At 42.2% G+C, this 20,187-nt stretch overlaps 1 protein-coding gene across 1 annotated transcript; it reads right to left on the reverse strand.

The window, feature by feature from the left end:
- Positions 1 to 1,420: 1,420 nt before the first annotated feature.
- LOC308301459 (WD40 repeat-containing protein SMU1) lies at positions 1,421 to 19,426 on the reverse strand. Its single transcript, XM_080745456.1, has 12 exons — positions 19,318 to 19,426; positions 17,517 to 17,727; positions 16,505 to 16,657; positions 15,582 to 15,692; positions 9,699 to 9,827; positions 7,641 to 7,760; positions 7,024 to 7,140; positions 6,332 to 6,459; positions 5,378 to 5,504; positions 4,596 to 4,763; positions 3,842 to 3,994; positions 1,421 to 1,970 (listed from the first exon to the last, which is right to left on the reverse strand). Exons 1-12 carry the CDS (start codon positions 19,341 to 19,343, stop codon positions 1,872 to 1,874), a joined length of 1,542 nt encoding a protein of 513 aa, XP_080601582.1. The 5' UTR covers positions 19,344 to 19,426; the 3' UTR covers positions 1,421 to 1,871.
- Between the last annotated feature and the right edge of the window lie 761 nt (positions 19,427 to 20,187).

Consider the following 20,187-nt stretch of genomic DNA (forward strand, 5'->3'; position numbering starts at 1 on the left):
TAACCTCGCCTCACCAGGCTTTCCCCTCAGAGAAAGCCTGGTCTTCGTTTACTAAACGGGCCGTTTGATCCGGTCGGGAGCGGAAGAGCTCCTACGTTTTTCTGTAGTCCAAAACGGACTACACTTTGGCCGGAAACAACGACCGGAAACAGTTTCAACCCAGTTTAGCGCATGCGCAAGTAGTTAGCGCATGCGCAAGTACGGGTTAAAACTGTTTCCGGTCGTTGTTTCCGGCCAAAGTGTAGTCCGTTTTGGACTACAGAAAAACGTAGGAGCTCTTCCGCTCCCGACCGGATCAAAAGCCCGAAATTGGAAGCCAGCCCAGGCTAGGGGCAAGGTAGACAGTGCAAACGGCCCAACAACAGTTAACGGTCATACATTTCTGAATGACAGCCCAGCAGCTCTGGAGAACTCTCGTCTTCTGGAGGCGGTCAACTAATCGCACAACAGAGTATTTTACATTTATCTGAATATGTAATGTCCAGAACCGTTTTAAGAAATCAAATAATCCATATGCACATGATTGTTATTTCATGTGTAAATGATATTTCTGTATGTCTCCTCCTATCCACCTGTTTCCACCATCATTTACTGTAGAATTATTTGTGGGACACATCCGGTTAACTCATCTACTGCCATTTAAATATGCCTTCTTTGGGATCTGCCCGCCAGAAGTCTCCATAGACTTCCATGTAATTTATAGTGCACAGATCATGCACGCCCATGCACAGATCATGCACCATGTTTGTGCAGTTTGTTCACAGCTTTCAAACAAAAAAAAAACGTGGAAATCCGTTCAGGCATTCTTGAGATAATAGCCATTATGTTTTACATGTTATGTAAACCAAGATGGCTGCCCTGTTTGACATATGGGGTTGTATGGGGGTGAAACATGCAAAATCGCGATTGAAATCGTTTTTACAAGATTTAATGGGGTCCAAAAAAAAATAAAAAAAATAAAATAAAATTATTATTATTTTTTTTTCTAAGTCAAACTCGTCATTGGCAGAGTGGACACATAAATATAACTCGTCAAACTCGTCATAGCAGACATACAAGCTCACATCGCGGAAATGCTGCACGCCTTCTGCGTAATGCACGATGGGACGTTGGAAACAGGTGGATTAAACGGTGTGCCTTTGCCTGGAAACACAACTGCAAACAGTGCATCAGCTTCAACCACTTGCTGTTGTTCCAGTTCAGTTTACTGATGGTTATACGTCCCAATATTCACTCCAGCCAACATTCGAGGCAGGTTTTAACTCTGGCGCTCAGCCTAAACAGTACATGCTAGTTATCAAATCCTGGACATTAATAAATGCCTTCCCCATGATTATGAATATAAAAGACACCTTTCGCTGTTAAAAGCATCTGGTTACATAGTTTAATGACACAGACAAGACATATTACGAGAGGAACATTCAAGCTTTTCACGTGTATTACCAGTACTTACAGTTCTTTACATATGGAAAGGTAAAAGGGGAACAGGGAATAGAGCATTTCACACTATGAAGACAAAAAAAGACAGCCCTTGTTTCTTCTTTTCATGACAATAAAAAAAAAAAAAGCTGGCATCAAACAGAAAATTCTATCCAACCAGATATAATTGAAAAAACAACTCCTAATACAAAAAGAAAAGAAAAGGTTTTTACAAAATAAGGTAGATAAAAAAAAAGAAAGAAACATCTGTTAATTAAACTCCCTGTAGGAGTAATCAAAGCTTCAGTCCATTTAAACTTCCTTTAAAAGAGAATGTTTTATGGGGAAAAAAAGAAAACAAACATCATGCTGTGATGTATGCTGTGAGCACAGCAAAGTTCATAAGGAGGAGGGTGGGTGGAACATCTTGGCTGGTCCAGGGTCAGTAAGGCTCAGGGTTTCCAGAGCTTCAGAAGGCCATCCTCGCTGTAGGTGCCAATAAGGTTCTGGTGAGGGTGGTGGGCGATGCCAATCACATCCTTCTCATGGATCTGGTGGGGACAGGAGGCAGAGGAGGATGTAATGATTGAGCCGTCTTATTGAAAGGTTATACATCAAACAGAACAAACAGGTTATACATCAAACAGAACAAGAAAACCGCACATTTTTATTTTAGCCAGAGTGTGGAATCAAACCTCTACCCCTGGCACATATTTATGCCATACAAGCAAGGCAGAGTAGACCAGACAAGATGGAGTCTAATGCATAAACAAGTCTAAACAACTTTGATGTAATACTTAAAGTAGTAAGCACGGAATACTTAACATAAGTACAAATGAGTAGTCTCATTCCACAACTAGAAGCAGTGCTCTTCCGAGCACAGGTCTCCACCAGGCTGTGCGTCCTGGTGGTGCTACTGTATAATAGGCCAATGTAAAAAGGGTGGCATATGTTCTTCACATTAGATCTTTCATGGCAATCGGATGCTGCATGCATGATTTGAGTGTTCCAAAAATGTGTTTTGCTAAAGTCTACCTGCTGATGGCGCTATAACAGGCCAATGTGAAAAAGGTAGCATTTGTTCCTTGACCTAGTGGAAATATGTGTGGCAAATTTCACGGTAATCGCAAGCTGCATAGATGATTTGAGGCATTTTGTTCAAAAACTGAGCAATCCTGCAAACTTTGGAAGCTAATATTAGCCAATCAGGATGGAATATGAAATATCAGATGGATCGGACTTGATCACATGACTATAGAGATACTGTGTACCAATTTGCGTGATTTTTGGATAAAATCTCAAGGAGTAACATCCAAAAACGTGTTTTACATAAGTCTGCCCAAAGGTGGCGCTATAGAAGGCTGATGTGAAAAATGCAGGGCAAAGGTTTATCCTTAGCCTTTAGGGAGTGCGCTTACAAAGTTTGAAACTGATCGGTGAAGTTATAGGTAAAACCACAAATCGCCCTGTTATAGCGCCACCATGAGGCTGATTAAAAAAAATCAAGTGGCATTTCTTCCTCTGCCTAGTGGGAACGTGTGTGCGCGATTTCATGATAATTGCACTTTGCGTTTGGGATTTGAGGCATGTTGTTCAAAACAGCTCAATCCTACAAACTTTGGAATCCAATCTTAGCCAATCAGAATGGAATATGCAAAATCGGACAGATCCGTGTCGATCGCATGACTGTCGAGATACTGCCTACCGATTTGTAGGATTTTTGGACAAAATCTGTAAGAGTAGTGCACAGAAATGTGTTTTACAAACATCGGCCACTAGGTGGCGCTAGAAAAGGCCCATTTGAAAAATGTAGGGCAGAGGTTCTAGATTGGCATCCAGGGAATGTGTGTGCTCACTTTGGCAGCGACCGGGCCAACAGCGACTGAGATTAGCTGCACACAAACTGCGAGGACGCACGGACGCACGCACGGACGGACGGACGGACGCACGCACGGACGGACGAAGGGGAAAACATACTCTCCCCCATGCCTTCGGCTGGTGGAGACAATGAGTCACATTTCAATTTGTTGGCACTTTCAAATGCGTAGAATGTAAAGCAATCTTCAGGGAAATCTAATCTGAAAAGTTTTGTGATCCAACTTGTAATTGCTGTGTTCTAAGCTCTGAGCTACGTTCCAGCGAACACAATGATGATACCAGACGGTGTGAGGCATCTGTGCTGTCAACAGTGCTGAAACTATCCTGGATGCATTCATTAACATACAAATTACATTTAATGGACAAAATAACAGACTCAGGGAGCAACTCTTTCTCTTGAAAACCTGAAATTCTATGCAACAGCAAAGTAGCATAGCAAAGTTATAATTTTGAAGCAACACTCTTGCCTCAACCTTCAGGTGCACATCACCATTAAAAGGGTTGCACTTTTTTTCATATCTCCATTCATCTGTGTGGTACATACCGTCAGGGTTCTCTCCAGTTTGCCGGTGACTGTGCTGAAGCAGTAGAGCACAAAGTCTTCCCCTACGCAGTAGATCCACTCCCCACGAGGTGACAGGGTACAGCACACAAAGTCACCACCTTCCCTCTTACCCGAGCTGAAACTCCTCACAATCTGCAGGCACATGTAGAGTTAAGAGTCAGAGGTGATAAGAGTACTACTTAAGTTAAAACATCGAGTGACTATGTTCCTTTTATGTACAGGGACATGGAAGTCTTACATTAAAAGAAAAATGCTTAAAGATGAAGTGCCATAATTTATTTCCCCTCTGAAACATGATTATCAGGTATTATAATACTAGGAGGATTTTTTCCAAAAGAGTGTACAGAAAGAGTTAAAATTAGTTTTTATGTGGCCACACCCACCAGTTCATTAAGTATGCCTGGTTGTTCAGGTGGGTGGTGACCCAGCTGAAGTTAGCCACGCCCACAGGGTTGGGTGAATGGTAAAAGGGGAGGGGATGATTATATGATGTCATTTAATCACTGTTTTTGGATCGGCACTTGGATCGACACCTCATGGAAGAAATCCAAAACACAATGGGAATACATAATTGCTCATAACAACCACGCCAGGGGGTCTAATGAAGTACTGTCAACCTCATAGACACATGAAAACCAGAAAAAGAACAAAACTATGGCACCACCTCTTTAATTGAAAAGAAAGAATGGAACTAACCAAGCGTCTGACAGAGTAATAATTCCCTTGTACTGACCTGTCCCTGCATGTTCATGATGACCACGGTGTTGGAACGGTTACACACCACAAAGTGCTCAGGGTTTTTGGGCAGCAGGATGACGTTGTTGACGGTGATGTCTGTACCGGCTGACGTGCCCAGGGACTTAAAGGTGTTGGTGCATTCTGTGGTCTTCACGTTCCAGACCTAACACATACACACACAGGGTTTAACACGGGAGAGACAATACATGAAGTGTAATAAGGAGGTAGGGTCACTTTACCTTCACCGTATCCACTCTGTACGAGCCTACATAGAAGTTTGTAAATGCAAAGTAATATTCCGTCAGGTAGTTTACAAAGAAACTTCTTATAGCAAAAATCCGGGAGTTATTTTGATGTTAACCAAAACATACCGGTAAATGGATTCATCAATCCCTTAAGACCCTTTGTCATGTCAACATGTTTCTTAATAAATCTTTTGCATCATGGCTACGAGCCATGCATCCTCTTCTTTCATTCATTGTATATTTCAAACACATCACATTTGACGTTGTCTTGTTAAAGGAAGAAGTCCTGAATAAACCAACTTCAGAGGTTCCAATAATGCCCGTGTGTAAGAATAATCTTTCCATTTCATATTGCAGAACAAAATAATCTCATTATGAACACTTGCACTTGAATTGTGAAGGCAAATACACAAACAAGTATTCCGAGGTTTATTGGCATTGTGCAAACAGTGCAGTAGCCTTGATCAGCCTACTATCACTTGATAAACACACTGGTGTGATCTAACAATCTCTGAGTAGTTTTCTTCCATACCTTGACCGTTCCATCAGAGGAGGCACTGACGACATGGTGTCCATCAGGTGTGAAGGTGGCCTCGTTGACGAAAGAGGAATGACCGCGGAACTCTTTCAGACATTTGCCAGACTTCAGCCCATGAACCCTGATAGGAAATACAAGATAATGTTGAAGCCGAATGTCAGACAGGCAGAGAGGTTGTCGGCAACGCCACTACTTGATTAGTTGGGTACCAGATTGTGTTCATTCAACCAAATTGCATTCCAATGAAGAAAAAAATTAAATGTTATACCTGATTTATACTGGGTTGCATGCTGGTGCTGGTCACACACACAAGAATAGCATTTATTTTCTACAGGCTCACGACAGGTTGCAATTCGATGAGTTGTGAGCTTGTAGATAAGCTTTTTTTGGTGGGTGACAATGCAGTGAATGCACAACCAAGTTTAAATCAGGCGCAAAATGTGGTTAAGTTCAGGTAACAGGGATTGACACTAACGCTTGCCCAACTGCCCGGGGCAAGTAAAAAGAATTGTCGGGCAGGTGAAGTTTGCTACCGAGTTGCCCGACCGGGCAAGTGCACATTTGAGTAACATAATAATGAGATCTGTGCCTACTTGAACGGGGCTAATGTTCTGTCTCTCTCTCTCCATCGCTCCCTCCCTCCACACACCTCTCTCTCTCTCACACACACTGAACGAACTGCAGCCATTGGCTACGTTAGCTCAGTCAAAAACAGCTAATCCACAAGGCGTACAAACGCACATTATGCTAAAGAATGGCCAGATTAATGCACACGCTTTACATGCTGAAGCACAGGGCACCATGCTATTCCCGCAAGTGCTGAAATCTATAGCAGGGGGGGGGGCAAGTGGGGGGGCAAGTGGCCAAGACCTGAGGGCAAGTAGAACATGACCGTGCCTCTGAGACCTTAGTGTCAACCCCTGGGTAAGACAAGGTAAGACGTGTTACCTGATGGTCTGATCAAAGGAGGCACTGAGCAGCTGGCTGCTGTCTTTGCAGAAACTCAGACACGTCACTCCTTTACTGTGAGCGCGCTCATAGCGCCTGAGGCACTGCCCACTCTGGATCTTCCATACCTACACAAACAGAGACAGTATGCAACGTTTAAAACATTTTTGCATTACAAAATGGTTAGTTGTGCTTTTTTCCCCATTTTAGGAGATGATTAGTAATGAGACTTCTCAAGTTGAGTTGTCTCATTGCACGTCATCTTCCCGTTTAAATTGTTTTAATAGAATAGCCGCCTGACTGTCCGAGTAGTAGCCGACTTTTCATGTGCACCCCTCATAGGTAATAACAGAAAAGAGAGTAAGAGATTAGAGAATGGTTGCACGCAACAAAGACAATGACCCTGCCAGGCTTGACCCTGTGGTATTACAAGTCGGTCTGTGGCACGGACTTGGTGCCAATGTTATACATGTTGGTAAATTGAGTCCAGGATACCTCAACATCGGGCAAATACTTGACAAAAGTGGCCTTATTACAATGAATTAACATAATGGTAAAGAATTCTAAGTACATTAAAATAGATAGTTAAATGAAAATAAATGTTTTAAATAAAGACCAGCAATCAGATTCAGCAACCATTTCTGAAGATTGTTCAAAACATCAAAAAATACAAATATAAATTGTCTCCAGACCTTGATCTTGCCATCCTGGGCTCCAGTGGCCAACATCTCGGTGTCTCGACTGAAGCACATACACAGTACAGCATCATCCATCATCATAAAGTTATCCTGGGCCTGGTATTTCAGATCCTATCACACACACAGAGCAAATGCCATCAACACCATGCTGAAGTCATAAGCATGACCACTTGGAAAAGTATAGGGGGGGAAAGAAGCATAACCAGATACGGTATGTACTGAATAAGGGAGTATTAGATTATCTATCTTCATTAGCACGTTTAGTAGAAATTGATTTTGGTATGACATGAAAATAAATTGATTTTGGTATGACATGAAAAGAAATAGGTCTACTACAGATACGTACAAGTAAGAAGATACAACTCAACATTATCTGAATGTAAATAATAATTTAAAAAGCTAGTATAGCTTTAAGATGACCAAGTAACCATGTCTATAAATGCTGTATGAGCCTGTATGAATACATTACACGCTAGGGCTCAAATCAAACAGACGTCTTAAAATCTCTTTAAACGTTTACCCAGCAGTCAAGATGATCATTTCTAATGAATCACTAGACCGTTTATAATGATTTGGACGCTTCACCCCCAATGCCGCAGTGCATTCGTCACCTTTCTTATCTTGCCAGTGGTGAAGTTCCAGACCTCAATGAAGCCGTCTACGGAGCCAGTCACCAGGTACTGACCATCAGGGGAGAAACGGGAGCACTCCACGTGGGACTTCTGTCCAAACTGTGGAGAAGGGCAAGACAGTGGAACAAGTCAGTCACTCATACTCGAGGGTGGGAAAGCTAAAGTACCAAGTATAGTAATACATAAGGACTGCGGGTCTACACTAGAAACGGAGGGGGAGAGCGATTTCTTTGTTTGGTGCGTTTGGTGTCCATTCTTTCTCCCTGTCCGTAGGCTAGTGGACAACACCCAACCCGACGTATTAAAACCGATTCAAACGTACGTACGCCTGAACTACCCGTGGCACACTTTTGTCAACCGTGGGGCAATAGTGAGGAAAATAACTTTTCCTCTGCAAAAAGAGTGGAAAGATGTCATTCTTCAACGTCTGTAAATATCAACCATACCTCTATGGCAGGGGTTTTCAAAGTGGGTGACGGGGCACCCTGGGGTGCCGTGACGGCAGTCCAGGGGTGCCACGAGATAATTTGATAATATTTGGAATTTAAGTCAAAATCCGTCTCACTTGCGTTTCGAATCGCTCTGTTCTGCAGCTCTGCTCTCGTGTGCTGCGAGGTGCAATACAGGCGCGCGGTCCCAACGGGAGCGGAATTGGAGCTGAGGGCGAGTCGGCCCACACATAACGTAGAGGAACTATGCATTCCGACATATAATATAATGTATGTATGTGCTCTCTCACCCAAAACACAAAATCAAACGTACAGAACTATAAACGGCCCTTCAACTCTTGCAAGGTGTGTTTTTTTTAGTGATCGTTCAATGTATGGTCAGCGTGGCCTAACTCAGTGTTTCTCAAATGGTACTTGAGAGAAAATGGAAAGTGGAAATATTCCATTTTCCATTTTGTTTAATGATAAAACATTGACAAAATAAATGTGAATGTGCTGCTCTGTAATTAGTCGGGGGACCCCTCACATCCTACTTAAATACCCAGAAAAAAAAAGTTTTTCTGGGTATTTTCCTCCTGTATAGAAAGTCGATGAGAGCCCAACTTGATTTGGCCGCTGTGGCGACCCCGAACGTCGCCGACTCGGGCGGCCTAGCTAGATCATTAGAGCATGCCCTGGGCTACATCTGTGCAAAATGTGGCGCTTTTAGACTAATATAGCGCGAAATATCCCTAACGCCCCCGACTAAAACCTTTAAGCCAAATTAAGTAAGAATTCTATTAAGCACAACTGTTACTGAATAAACAATAGGCTACTTACTTTTTATTTTCATTTAATTTATTGACATAAAAACTGGACTTTTGATGTCAGTATTTTCTAATCAAAATGTTGTTGTCGATTAAGGGGGTTACTTGGATTCAGCAATCAGGAAAAGGCGGTACTAATGAAGCCCAAGAAGTTTGAGAACCACTGATCCAAGTAGAGGACATACATTTGTATCAATCAATTCTAATAGAGATGAATATAGAAGGCCTTAACTCATTTAATGCCAGCCTATCACCACTAGAGGGCGCCCAGTGACCAGAGAATAATAGAGATATGCTGGTAATGCATGCCCAAGCCCTGGAGCCATGACTTGCCAGAACACTTTCCTTTGTGCATGTACAGGAAGAGGATGAAGTTAGCTTGAAGTTAGCTATTGGCTACCAAGCATTTTAGATTTAGATTTTCGTCAACTTAGCCATGATTAAACCTTGCACACCTCATGCATGGGAGAAAAAACAGAGAAAATGAGCTCTAAAGATCCTGGATTGCATTGGAGTGGATGGTAAATATCAGCAAATATCAGCAAATATCGTCCTCTGTAAACAGAGGACAAAAAAAAAAATTGGAAAAAAAATGTTTTTTCAATTTTTTTTTTTTTTTTTTTTTTATTAAAAAGCCGAACTAGTTCGGGATTGGCACTCTGGGATGCGATAATAAAGCCGAACTAGTTCGGGATAGGCACTCAAATGAGTTAATACATTTCATTTATATGCACACCAACTTCTTGAAAAGCTTGAATAAAAAGAAATACAGTTGCAGGTACCTTGATGTGTCTGCAGAGCTGTGTAGGGAAGCGCTCCTCTTCCACGTCCTTGACGGCCGCCTTACCCCTGAACAAGTCGATGGTCATACCAGGAGGCAGGAGACCTTGGTGCTGCTGCCACTTGAGAGACTGCAGGAGAGGAGAGCAAGAACATCATGAGTCATGCCCCGGCAACTGCAGTTGTGATCATACTGAATGAGGTTTTCCTTTGGTTCATGTTCCTTTAAAGTCCCAATCAAATTATTTAGCACCTTATCCAGGATTACACACAACTGAGGGAGAAGCGTCATTTCTATTCCAAATTTTAACCAGTGACATCCCATCTAGACAGTGGTGCTTTGGTGTTTTCTTTTCAGGGCGGACGGTCATTTATTGACGTCACGTGCACGGCACGCACGCCTTTAGATGTGTGCGTGCGCCTACATGTGCGCATGGAGCAAATAGAAAATACTGCGCAGCAGTAGAGAGACTAAAAGTTTGCTTTGAATGAATCTCAAAACAGTATACCACAGTAAGCCTGAGGATGCACGCACATGCACATAGAGTCAGTCACCACTGGAAACCTACAGTAGCCTAGGTGTTTAAGTAGCCTATCCATATGAATAGACTTGTGAATCTATGGGGGATGCGCAAGCCCACCACTCACTGGTAAACCTGGTAAACGTGTTATGCAAATAGCCATTTGATTAGATAGGCTATGGCGCGTCGTCACTCGTATAGCCTAAAACTCTATATGGTTCTAGCATGCACTGTTACATGCAGTTCCTGCGCATGCATATGGGAAATATATTGGCCGGACGGCGTCCGGTCACGTCCAGCCTCGAAAGCACTACTGCATCTAGACTCTAGAGGCCACCTACTCCAAACTATATCCAGTCATTTCCTCATACATACCAGTAAGAGTCCCTAATCGGGAGATTAGCGACCGTCACGTCGCATACACAAACTTTAGAAGACAATCGTAGCCAATCAGGAGGGAATATGGGAAATGGGACAGATCCATGTTGATGACATGACTTTAGAGATACCGGTACTGTGTACCTCTTTGCATGATTTTAGGCCAAAATCTGTGGGAGCAGTGTCCAAAAATGTGTAACAGCGACGATACGATGACGATACATGAACGATATTGGTTCATTCATGACAATACGATAGGATATGATTCAATGATTTAAAATCAATACATTAACTATTTAGCAAAGAAATTAAATCTGTGTGTGGATAGTGCAGGTTTTTTAAGGGAATCGTTTATTATGGATATAAATAAGTAAACAGTGATTCTCTGGCAAATACATGGACATTGTATTTACAGTATATATGCCAAACCTGCACCTTGACATGAACACAGAGAATACACACATTTATCAATAAACCAAGTGTAGCGATATGTAATGGAAAAGTAATTAAACTCCCCTTTTTTCGTATTGTTCAGAAATAGTGCAAGCAGGCACACAAAGCCCGTTTCCATATCCTCCTCTCTACTCTCTAGACCGAATAATCTAGACATCGATTAGCATAAGCTTGGCAGCAGCTTGGCTTGCAACGACAAGACAACACACTTACAAATTAATTGGGCCATCAAATGTAATGCTTTAGTGTTGTTCAAGGGGGAGCTGTCACCAAGCTCTGAACATTCTTTATAGAAGTTGTCATTCCTTCAGAAGGAGCACTCAAGTGCTGTTATCTTTGTCAACCAAAGTGCCCCCAGAGGCTCTGCCCTTAAACTAATTTTAATGAGCTTCTAATCTAAGCTGACAATAACCAGAGCAAATGAAATAACCAGCAACAATCAGAGCGCATCCAGCAGCACTAACGATCAATGCAGCCAGCGTTAAGAAAGTGAGAGGAGAAAGCCAGGCTTCTGTACGTGTACACACTGACTGACTGCAGCAGTTCACGTGTCTCTCAACTTACTGTGGGAAAGACAGGGCAGTGTATATATAGTGGAAAATGAATAATGAAACGGTTCCAAATACCGCTATTCCAAATTGATATGTATTGAAAAATAGAGATTTTTGACATTAGGTATGAACTGATCAGTTAAACGTTTAAGAAATATATGTACATGCTTTTTGTGTATCCTCTTTGCTAGCCACTGTTATCATTGTATCTTGTGTTACAATGTGAAATTCTGTAAGCTGTTTTGTGAATGTTTTATTTTTTTGTTGTTGTTGAACTTTTTATTGCCATTCAGTTTTCCGCTTAACCCAGTTGAGTGCTACCCACAGAGGAGTGCGGAGGGGGGAGCAGTAAACAGCGTCTTTCTCAGGGCCACTTCCTGAGGCCTTGAAATCAACCTCCAGCTTCCCAGGCAGGCTCTCTTAACCATTCAGCTATGACCGTGGTTCTGCATCATTACAGTCTCTCTGCGTATAATGAGACAGAGTGCTATTATTACTTGCGCCAGCAGAGCACACAAGTACTGCGTTCGGCTGCGTATGTGGGTAGGTAGCTGTCTGTGTTTAAGCCCGTAGCCGAATCAGGGACCAGCATTTCTGGCAATGTAATCATTAACAGCCAACGAGGGACCAGCATTCCTGGTGATGCCAGTGGTCATGTCACTGGCATCACCAGTGGTGAGGTAAGGTAAGGTAAGTTTATTTATAGAGCGCTTTTCAAAACAACTGTTACAAAGTGCTGTACAATAAGCAATAATAAAAACAACATCACACATGAAATTGAACCACAAGAATACACACAAAGCAGCAAAACAATACATAGAAATCAAAACATCACAACACAAACATATCGGCAGTGCAACTAAGAAAAATGGTTGCGGAACAAATGTGTTTTTAGTAGTCTTTTGAAAGTATCGACAGACTCTGCCTTTTTTAAAGCTATAGGTAGGTCATTCCATAACGTTGGTGCAACTTTTGTAAAAGCTCGATCACCTTTAGTTTTCAGCTTAGTAGTAGGGATTTCAAGAAGGCCTTTGTTGGGCGACCTTAGTACTCGACTATTGACCTTAGGGTGCAATAGTTTGGAAATGTAGGTAGGACTCAGCCCGCGTAGAGCTTTAAAAGTAATTAATAAAATCTTAAAAATAATTCTGCATTCTATTGGTAGCCAGTGTAATGCTTTAAGCACTGGAGTAATGTGTGACCTTCTGTATGTATTCGTTAAAAGTCTAGCTGCGGCATTCTGTACTAGTTGGAGACGATGTACGGAGGAAGAACTCAGTGTAGTAAAAAGGGAGTTACAAAAATCTAAACGAGATGAAATAAAAGCATGAATAAGTTTTTCCAAGTCCTGAACTGATAATAGAGATTTGATTTTGGCAATATTTCTTAATTGGAAGAAGCACGTCTGCACTACCCTCTTCACATGGGGTTCATAAGTCAATTTCTGATCAAACAGCACTCCCAGGTTTTTTGAGCTCTTAGTAAAATGAGTGGTTGATACACCCATAAACTGCCGTATATCATTTTGGATGATTTCCGGTCCTATAATCAGGACTTCTGTCTTGTCTGGGTTCAGTTGGAGAAAAGTTTGCGACATCCAATCTTTGATGGTCGCTAAACATTCTTTTAACTCATTCCCCGCCTCCCCCGATAGTCCCGAGAAAATCCCAATGTCGTTCCCCGCCAGGCCCGATAGTCCCGAGAATTTGCTTTTATATAATGTAATGTTTAATTACACTCTCCCCCAGCTCGTGACAAATTTTTATCCTTTTATCTTACAGAGAACCTAAAATATCACACATCAAAGTAAGTGTGTTTGAAAAAAAGACTGTAATAATGTATAAATTGCAATACAAATGCATATAAATCTCCCCATAACCCACAGTGAACTGGCACAGTGACGCATTTTGCGCACACAAGGCTGGCGGAAAAAAAAGAGAAGAAAAAAAAAGTGTGAGAACAGCTGTGTGTGTGTGTGTGTGTGTGTGTGTGTGTGTGTGTGTGTGTGTGTGTGTGTGTGTGTGTGTGTGTGTGTGTGAACATCTCTTAGCTGGCTGGTGGTCCACGGACCACTGTCTGTTTCAGTGGTCCCCCTGTCCTGATCAGCACAGTGCTATCAGAGTCTCTGATTCAGAGATCTGTGTCTCTCTCTCTCTCTCTCTCTCTCTCTCTCTAGATACAAAATAATTATCGCCAATTCGCCATATAAATGCTTCTAAAACATACCTGAGAATGATGATGGTTGATTAGAATCCACAGGTTATAATCCATATATCCAGGCTATAATATATTGTTTTGTAATGGTCCACAAGCAGCCAAGCAGGCCATTGGCGCCAGGCGGTCCTTTGCAAAGGGGGGTCCCTGGTCGGCTTTCTAACAGGGGGTCCGCGGGCCCAACGCTTCGCTCCGCAGAGCAGTGGGAACACGATAATCAACTCTTACAAAATCAATCAATAAAACTGCCCGATTACATAAAGTTCACGACGCGATCCAGTTGAGTCAGAGACAAGTGAAGTGGTCCCTGGAAGGGGGTCCGTCCTCTCATTACCCTGCCTGGTCTCCAGCCAACACTTCTCACGGACCACCACCAAAACTCCCACGCTCCCCCACCACGCTCCTCCCAAAAAGCAAGAGATCAACTAGTGTCGTTACTAACGAGCAAAGACGCAGAGGAGCTGTTTAGCAGGGCAGTGCAGAGGATTTTTTTAGGGGCAGGGGGAGACATTTTTCCAACATGTCCTAGAATGTGAAAATAGCAGATCTACAAGCTCGACTTTGATTGATTGATTGAAGACTTTATTAGAAGTTTGCATAGGAAAAGGTACAGTTTCATGACGGTACAGTTCACTGGTACAAGGTCTACTAAAAGGAGATCCATGAAAAGACTAAGCTTATTTCCACTGGAAACCATTGAAGTATCTCATATAAAATTGAATGACAAGCTCTCAATGTGTCACAGTCTCAGAGCGATGTGTTGAGCTTGTAGAGCTTGTAGATCTGCTATTTTCACATTCTAGGACATGTTAGAAAAAAGACTCATGCCCCCTTTTATGTCTATTTGTGTGTGTGCACCTGTACAGAGCAAAAGACAACCAGCAGACACACAGAGACAGAGAGAAAGCGCCCCCAAGTGGGGGCTCACAGAAATACTCACAGAAATACTGCAATATAGTATGTGAGTTTTTTGGTCAGATATAGCCAATAAAAATATTTTTCTCTGCATTTTTCTAAACAGAAAATTCTAAAAATAAATCCTATTACATAATTACATTAGTACACTTATCTGATAATGCCTGAAGCCATAAAGACACATCTCAAGTGAGTTATCCACTTGAAAACAGATCATTCACAAAAAGGTCAATAACTCCAATTATTTTGAATTTCCACCTGGATTTTGAAAAAACAAGGGGTTTGAAATGGCCAAAACTCTAGATTGCTACATCGTACATACAAAAAAATATTTTTTGGAGAGACTAGAGGATGTCCTCTTTTAATCCATGCACTGTATGACATTTTCGTGCAAACAGGGAATTTAGGAAAAATGTCTAAATATGAAGAAAATGCTTAAACTAAATGGCAGGGGAGCCTACAGTGAATGTTAAAATGGCGGTCAATGTGTTAAAATAGACAGCTTATTATAGTCAGACGATTTAAAAGAAAAATACAGCTGCGTGTCATCTGCATAACAATGATACGACACTAGATTAAAACGACGAATTAAAACACCCAGAGGAAGCATATAAAGGGAGAATAAAATCGGGCCAAGAATTGAGCCCTGGGGGACACCACATTTTAAATGAGCAGAGGTGGAGATGTGGCCGTAAATGGCCACAGCAACCGACCTATTTGCCAGATAGGAGGCGAACCATTGTAGAGCAGTTCCACTTAGACCCACCCAGTGTTCAAGCCTATTAATTAGAGTGAGCACACCTCATTGCGCGCACCTGGACAGAGTGCAGCTCTAGTTAGACAGGTCACCTACCTGTCCCAGGAGGGCCATGAGACGAGAGGGGGGCACCACGCTGACCTCCCCAGCCAGGGCCTGGGCAATGGCTGCCCGGCGCTTCTCCTTACTGCTGCCATCTGGGTAGGCCTGGAGACACACCACATGACACAGAGCTGTCAAGCATTATTTTATTCATTCAACCTTTTAACCCGCTGAGAAAATATCAAGACAGAACATAAAAAAAAATATGCTTGTGATGTTTAATCAAGTAACTTCATTTTATATATTTTTTAACCAGCTAGTCCCATTGAGGCTCAATTAAAATATATTTTACAAGAGAGGCCTGGCTAAGAAGGGCAGCAGCAAACGTACTAACAACACAGCATAAAAGATGAAAAATACCCAAACAGACTTTACAATAAGAATAGAATTATTGAATGCTTTAACTATTCAAAAATAGCAGATATACAAGCTCACAGCGCTGCGAGCTTGTAGATCTGCTATTTTTTTTAAATCAAGATTGTTTTTGCAAGTCTTTGAATATATCTATTTAAATGCGAACATTTGTAACTCAAATATTTGCTTCTGGGGGTCCCTGGAACAACATATTTTGAGATGGGAGTCCGTGGCCAAATACCTGTAATTTTGGCGGTCCTTGATAAGAAAAGGTTTGAGAACCGCTGATTTAGAGGAAGGATTTAGAAGTCGGATCAAAGATCGGGTCAAAGATATTCAAAGACTTGCACATACTTTCGTGATTTTTCAAAAATAGCAGATCTACAAGCTCACAGCGCGGCACTCGGTGCCGCGCTGTGAGCTTGTATATCAGCTATTTTTCAATAGTTAAGGCATAAAATAATGGTTGAAGTGGTTAAAATCTCATGTGACTCGGACGCGTTCCAGGTATTTGAGAGTTAAAGTTCACATATTGATTCGTTGCCATCTTGATTAACACTCACCTCCCTGGGATCAAAGTATGAGCGCGCCAGCAGGTTCTCCAGGTGAATGTATCTCTCCGGTTGGGTCTGCTTCAGCATGATCATGGGGTCCGTCTGTCTGAGCAGTGAACGGGCTGCACCCAGCTCTCTCAGCTCAATCAGCTCCAACACCACCTGGTAATCAAAACAACACCGCCTCAGCTTAGAGCAGGGATTCCAGTGAGTGATGGCAGTTTACAGTGGTCTTGTACAGGTATGAATCCACCACGGTTGGGTACGTACCTTGGTTTCCAAGCCACAATTCAGATCAATTTCAGTATGGTAAGGAGCAAAAACAGATTACCGATACAAAGAAGAAGCAACAGCTTGGAAGACCAAGTTATCATGATGATGCCATATTAAGCTTGTAATAAACCTAGCAGATCTACAAGTCCACAATGTGCTGCATCGCAACGTGGTGTGAGCTTGCAGTTGTTTGACGCGGGACACTATCGTACAAAGAAGAATACATTGGGAACACTTTCATTTGTCTGAAATAGGCTTACAACAACAGAGAAAGACAAGTACGATGAAAGCAGTGTGCTGCCATTGTTCAGTAGAGAGGTATGTTTCTGGTGTTGTGCTAATACGTCACACTTACTAACTCATTTGAAACAGCATCATGTGAAGATCACTGCTGCTAGGAAAGATAGAATAAAACAAACAGTGTGGTGGATCACAGCTCCCTTTGGCAACTATTAACAGCTGTGTAATTATAATATAATTTAGCCTTTTGATGGCAAGCAATCATTTCAAACTGGTTTGGCAAACCACTGACTATTGTACATTAAAATTGGTAAATGCTAGACTGAGAACTGACAAGGTCTAATCTTTAGACCTTTATAACTTTCCACTAGACTCTAAAGGAAAGTTATGTCCCATTTGAAATGTCAGTGGAATGGTTGGTCCCAATTTGCTGAATAATATTTGAAAACGAAAAATGCTGATGTAATATAGTTTGGAATAATACAAATAATAGGTAGAGACTACTGACCTGTTCATAGAGGTCTATGAGGGTCTTGTCTGGGAGCTTGAGGGACTGGATGGCCTGTAGGACAGTGTCCCAGTGGCCACTGTTGATGTCTGCCACAAAGCTCTCTATGCTGTCCACTGTATTCAAAGACACAGTGGTCTCCTCCTGGAGCGTCGCTAGTGTCCGATGCAAGTTGTTCTCTTTCAGGTACTGCATGATTAGACGGATTACGCTGCAAAAAAACAAACAAACAGAAACATAGTTAACAAATGGTTTGCAAGATAAAGGCATCTAGTGGTAACCGGAAAACTCGCCATAAAACAAACTCGACCCAAACTCGTTTCCCAACGGGTCTGTGGCCTTAAGCTAGATGCAGAATAGACTAAAATCAAATATTTGCTTCTGGGGGTCCCTGGAACAAAATATTTTGTGATGGGCGTCCGTAGCCAAATACATATCATTCTGGGGGTCCTTCACATGACAAAGTTTGAGAAACACTGATGGCAACATACGTTTTTTTCAGAAAATTGTTATGATTTAGAAGACATTTGTAGAATGTGCCTATCAGTGGTTAAGGACCCCCAAAATGTGTTTTTGGCTGTGGACCCCCCCATCTCAAAATATTTTGTTCCACGGATGGACCCCTATCGCAATTTTTTTGTTCCAGGGACCCCCAGAAGCACAGATTTGATTTTAGTCTAATCTGCATCTAGCTTAAGGCCACAGACCCGTTGGGAAACGTGTTTGGGTCGAGTTTGTTTTAGGGCGAGTTTTCTGGTATTCCATCTAGTTCCCACATACAAATAGGCCTAATAATATCCCATAGAACAGTTTTTCCCAGGGTACCAGTCGAGTCTCGTTAATAAAGCATTTTATCAATCAGTGATACATCATGTCTGCAACTCTCACAGAGTGTACAATTTGAACCACATTTCTACAGAGTTATGGGGTCTTTGAAATACAATATATGACAAATATATAACAAACGAGAACCACTGCCATAGAACACTGTCTTTTCAATCATCGATCTGTTTTGCTCTTCGACTTGATGTACTTGTCTTACCTGCCTTCTTCAAGACATGATCCAACTAGTAAATAGTGCTTGATCTTAAGCTTGTAATTGCTAACGTATTACTTATGAGCTCTCATCTTTACCATCTTAACACATATCTGGCCAAATGTCTTGTAATGTAACATTTCATCCTACGCATTGACTCTACTACATTGGTTCTCAAAGTGGGTCCTTGAGGGAGTTCAAGGGGCTCCACAGCTAAATAATAGTTAGGAACCAAATGGACCCTTATGTGTATGTAACTCAGAGAGCGTATAACATGGAACCAAATGGACCCGTACACTCTTAATATAAATTAACATTGATTTTACAATACAAATTAGGGTCTCAGACATAGAATGGCATTAAATGGGGGTCCGTAGCCTAATGCATGACAAACTGGGGGTCCTTGAATTGAAAAAATGGTTGAGAATCACTGCTTTAGAGCTGCAAAGATCTTCTCTAATGGGGGGGTCCCTGGCGTATCTTTTCACAGGGGGTCCGCGGTCTAATAGGTGTCAATTTGGGGGTCTTTGATATGAATAAGTCTAAGTACCAGTACAGTACAGTACAGTACAGTACAGTCACCACACTGAGTGAGGTCTCATTATCACGCATGATATCTCTAGGTAGCCACGTTAGCTCCCAGCGCTAGCTTGGCCAGGATGAGGTAGGCCTCGGTGGCACAAACTAAGATACAACTGCGCACCAGTTACAAGAAAACACCGTCGCAACAGATAGACGTCTCGAAATATTAGAAATGCAACTTACTCTGCTGATTCCACTTCCAGAGACATGATGATTGTTGGTGTAAAATGAGCGCAGAGCAGAGCAGTTGAGCAGCACAGCAGAGAATACGCAGCCTGTACGCAGCACGGACGATCAGTGTTGCCAACTCCCCAGTAACGGAAGTAGCTAGTGGCTCTCCCAGAAGTAGCTAGAAGTCGCTAGGGGTGGGGTGCACGCGCGCTGCGCGCACGTGCACACAAAAGCGCGTGCACGTGAACAGATGCGCGTGCACGTTTCTAGGGTAATAATTCGAGTTTTTGTATTTTTTTGCACGCCGGCAGTACCAGTAGAGAGAGAAAGAGATGTGGCGTGCACGTTTGTGTGTCACTGAGGAGAAGGCAAGCAGCAAATGGAGGCTGAGAGAGGGAAAAGGAAGGAAAATAGGGTTTTATCTATGGCTCCTGTAAACAATATCTGTCTCCAAATCAGCAGAAAAAGTAGCCAGATTTGTCTCTAGAAGCTTTTCACAAATTAAGTCTCTAGTGGGGTCTGGAAAGTAGCTAAATCTAGCGACAAATCCTCTAGGTTGGCAACACTGCGGACGATAAGCTAACAACTACAACAAGGAACCAGTGGGCGGAGCCAGAGTCGACTTGGTGAAGGGGCATGGACATTTTTCAAAATAAAGGTCTAAATGTGAACTGGTCCCGGGAGAAAGCCTGGTAGGCGAGGTTAGTGGCGGAGGAGGCTCCAGGACTCCAGGGTTTATATATTTTGTCTTTCTTTCTTTTTGGAAATTATTCGCTGCAAAATAATAATCACCATTTGGATGAAAGAGGAAACTCATAGTCTCAACATTTAAAATGGCTCGACTTCTAAACGTATCCTCTACTTCACCGAAGTGGTTCGGAC

This window comes from Nannobrachium achirus (assembly GCF_963921795.1).
Source record: "Nannobrachium achirus genome assembly, chromosome: 17".
Classification (NCBI taxonomy): Eukaryota; Metazoa; Chordata; class Actinopteri; order Myctophiformes; family Myctophidae; genus Nannobrachium; species Nannobrachium achirus.

Coding starts and splice junctions, on each gene's coding strand:
- LOC308301459 (XM_080745456.1), bottom strand. CDS start 19,343: ATGTCTCTGGAAGTGGAATCAGCAGA. Junction 17,728..19,317: donor CTGGAAGTGGAATCAGCAGA/GTAAGTTGCATT, acceptor GTTTTTTTGCAG/CGTAATCCGTCTAATCATGC. Junction 7,761..9,698: donor AGCTCTGCAGACACATCAAG/GTACCTGCAACT, acceptor CCTTCTCCACAG/TTTGGACAGAAGTCCCACGT.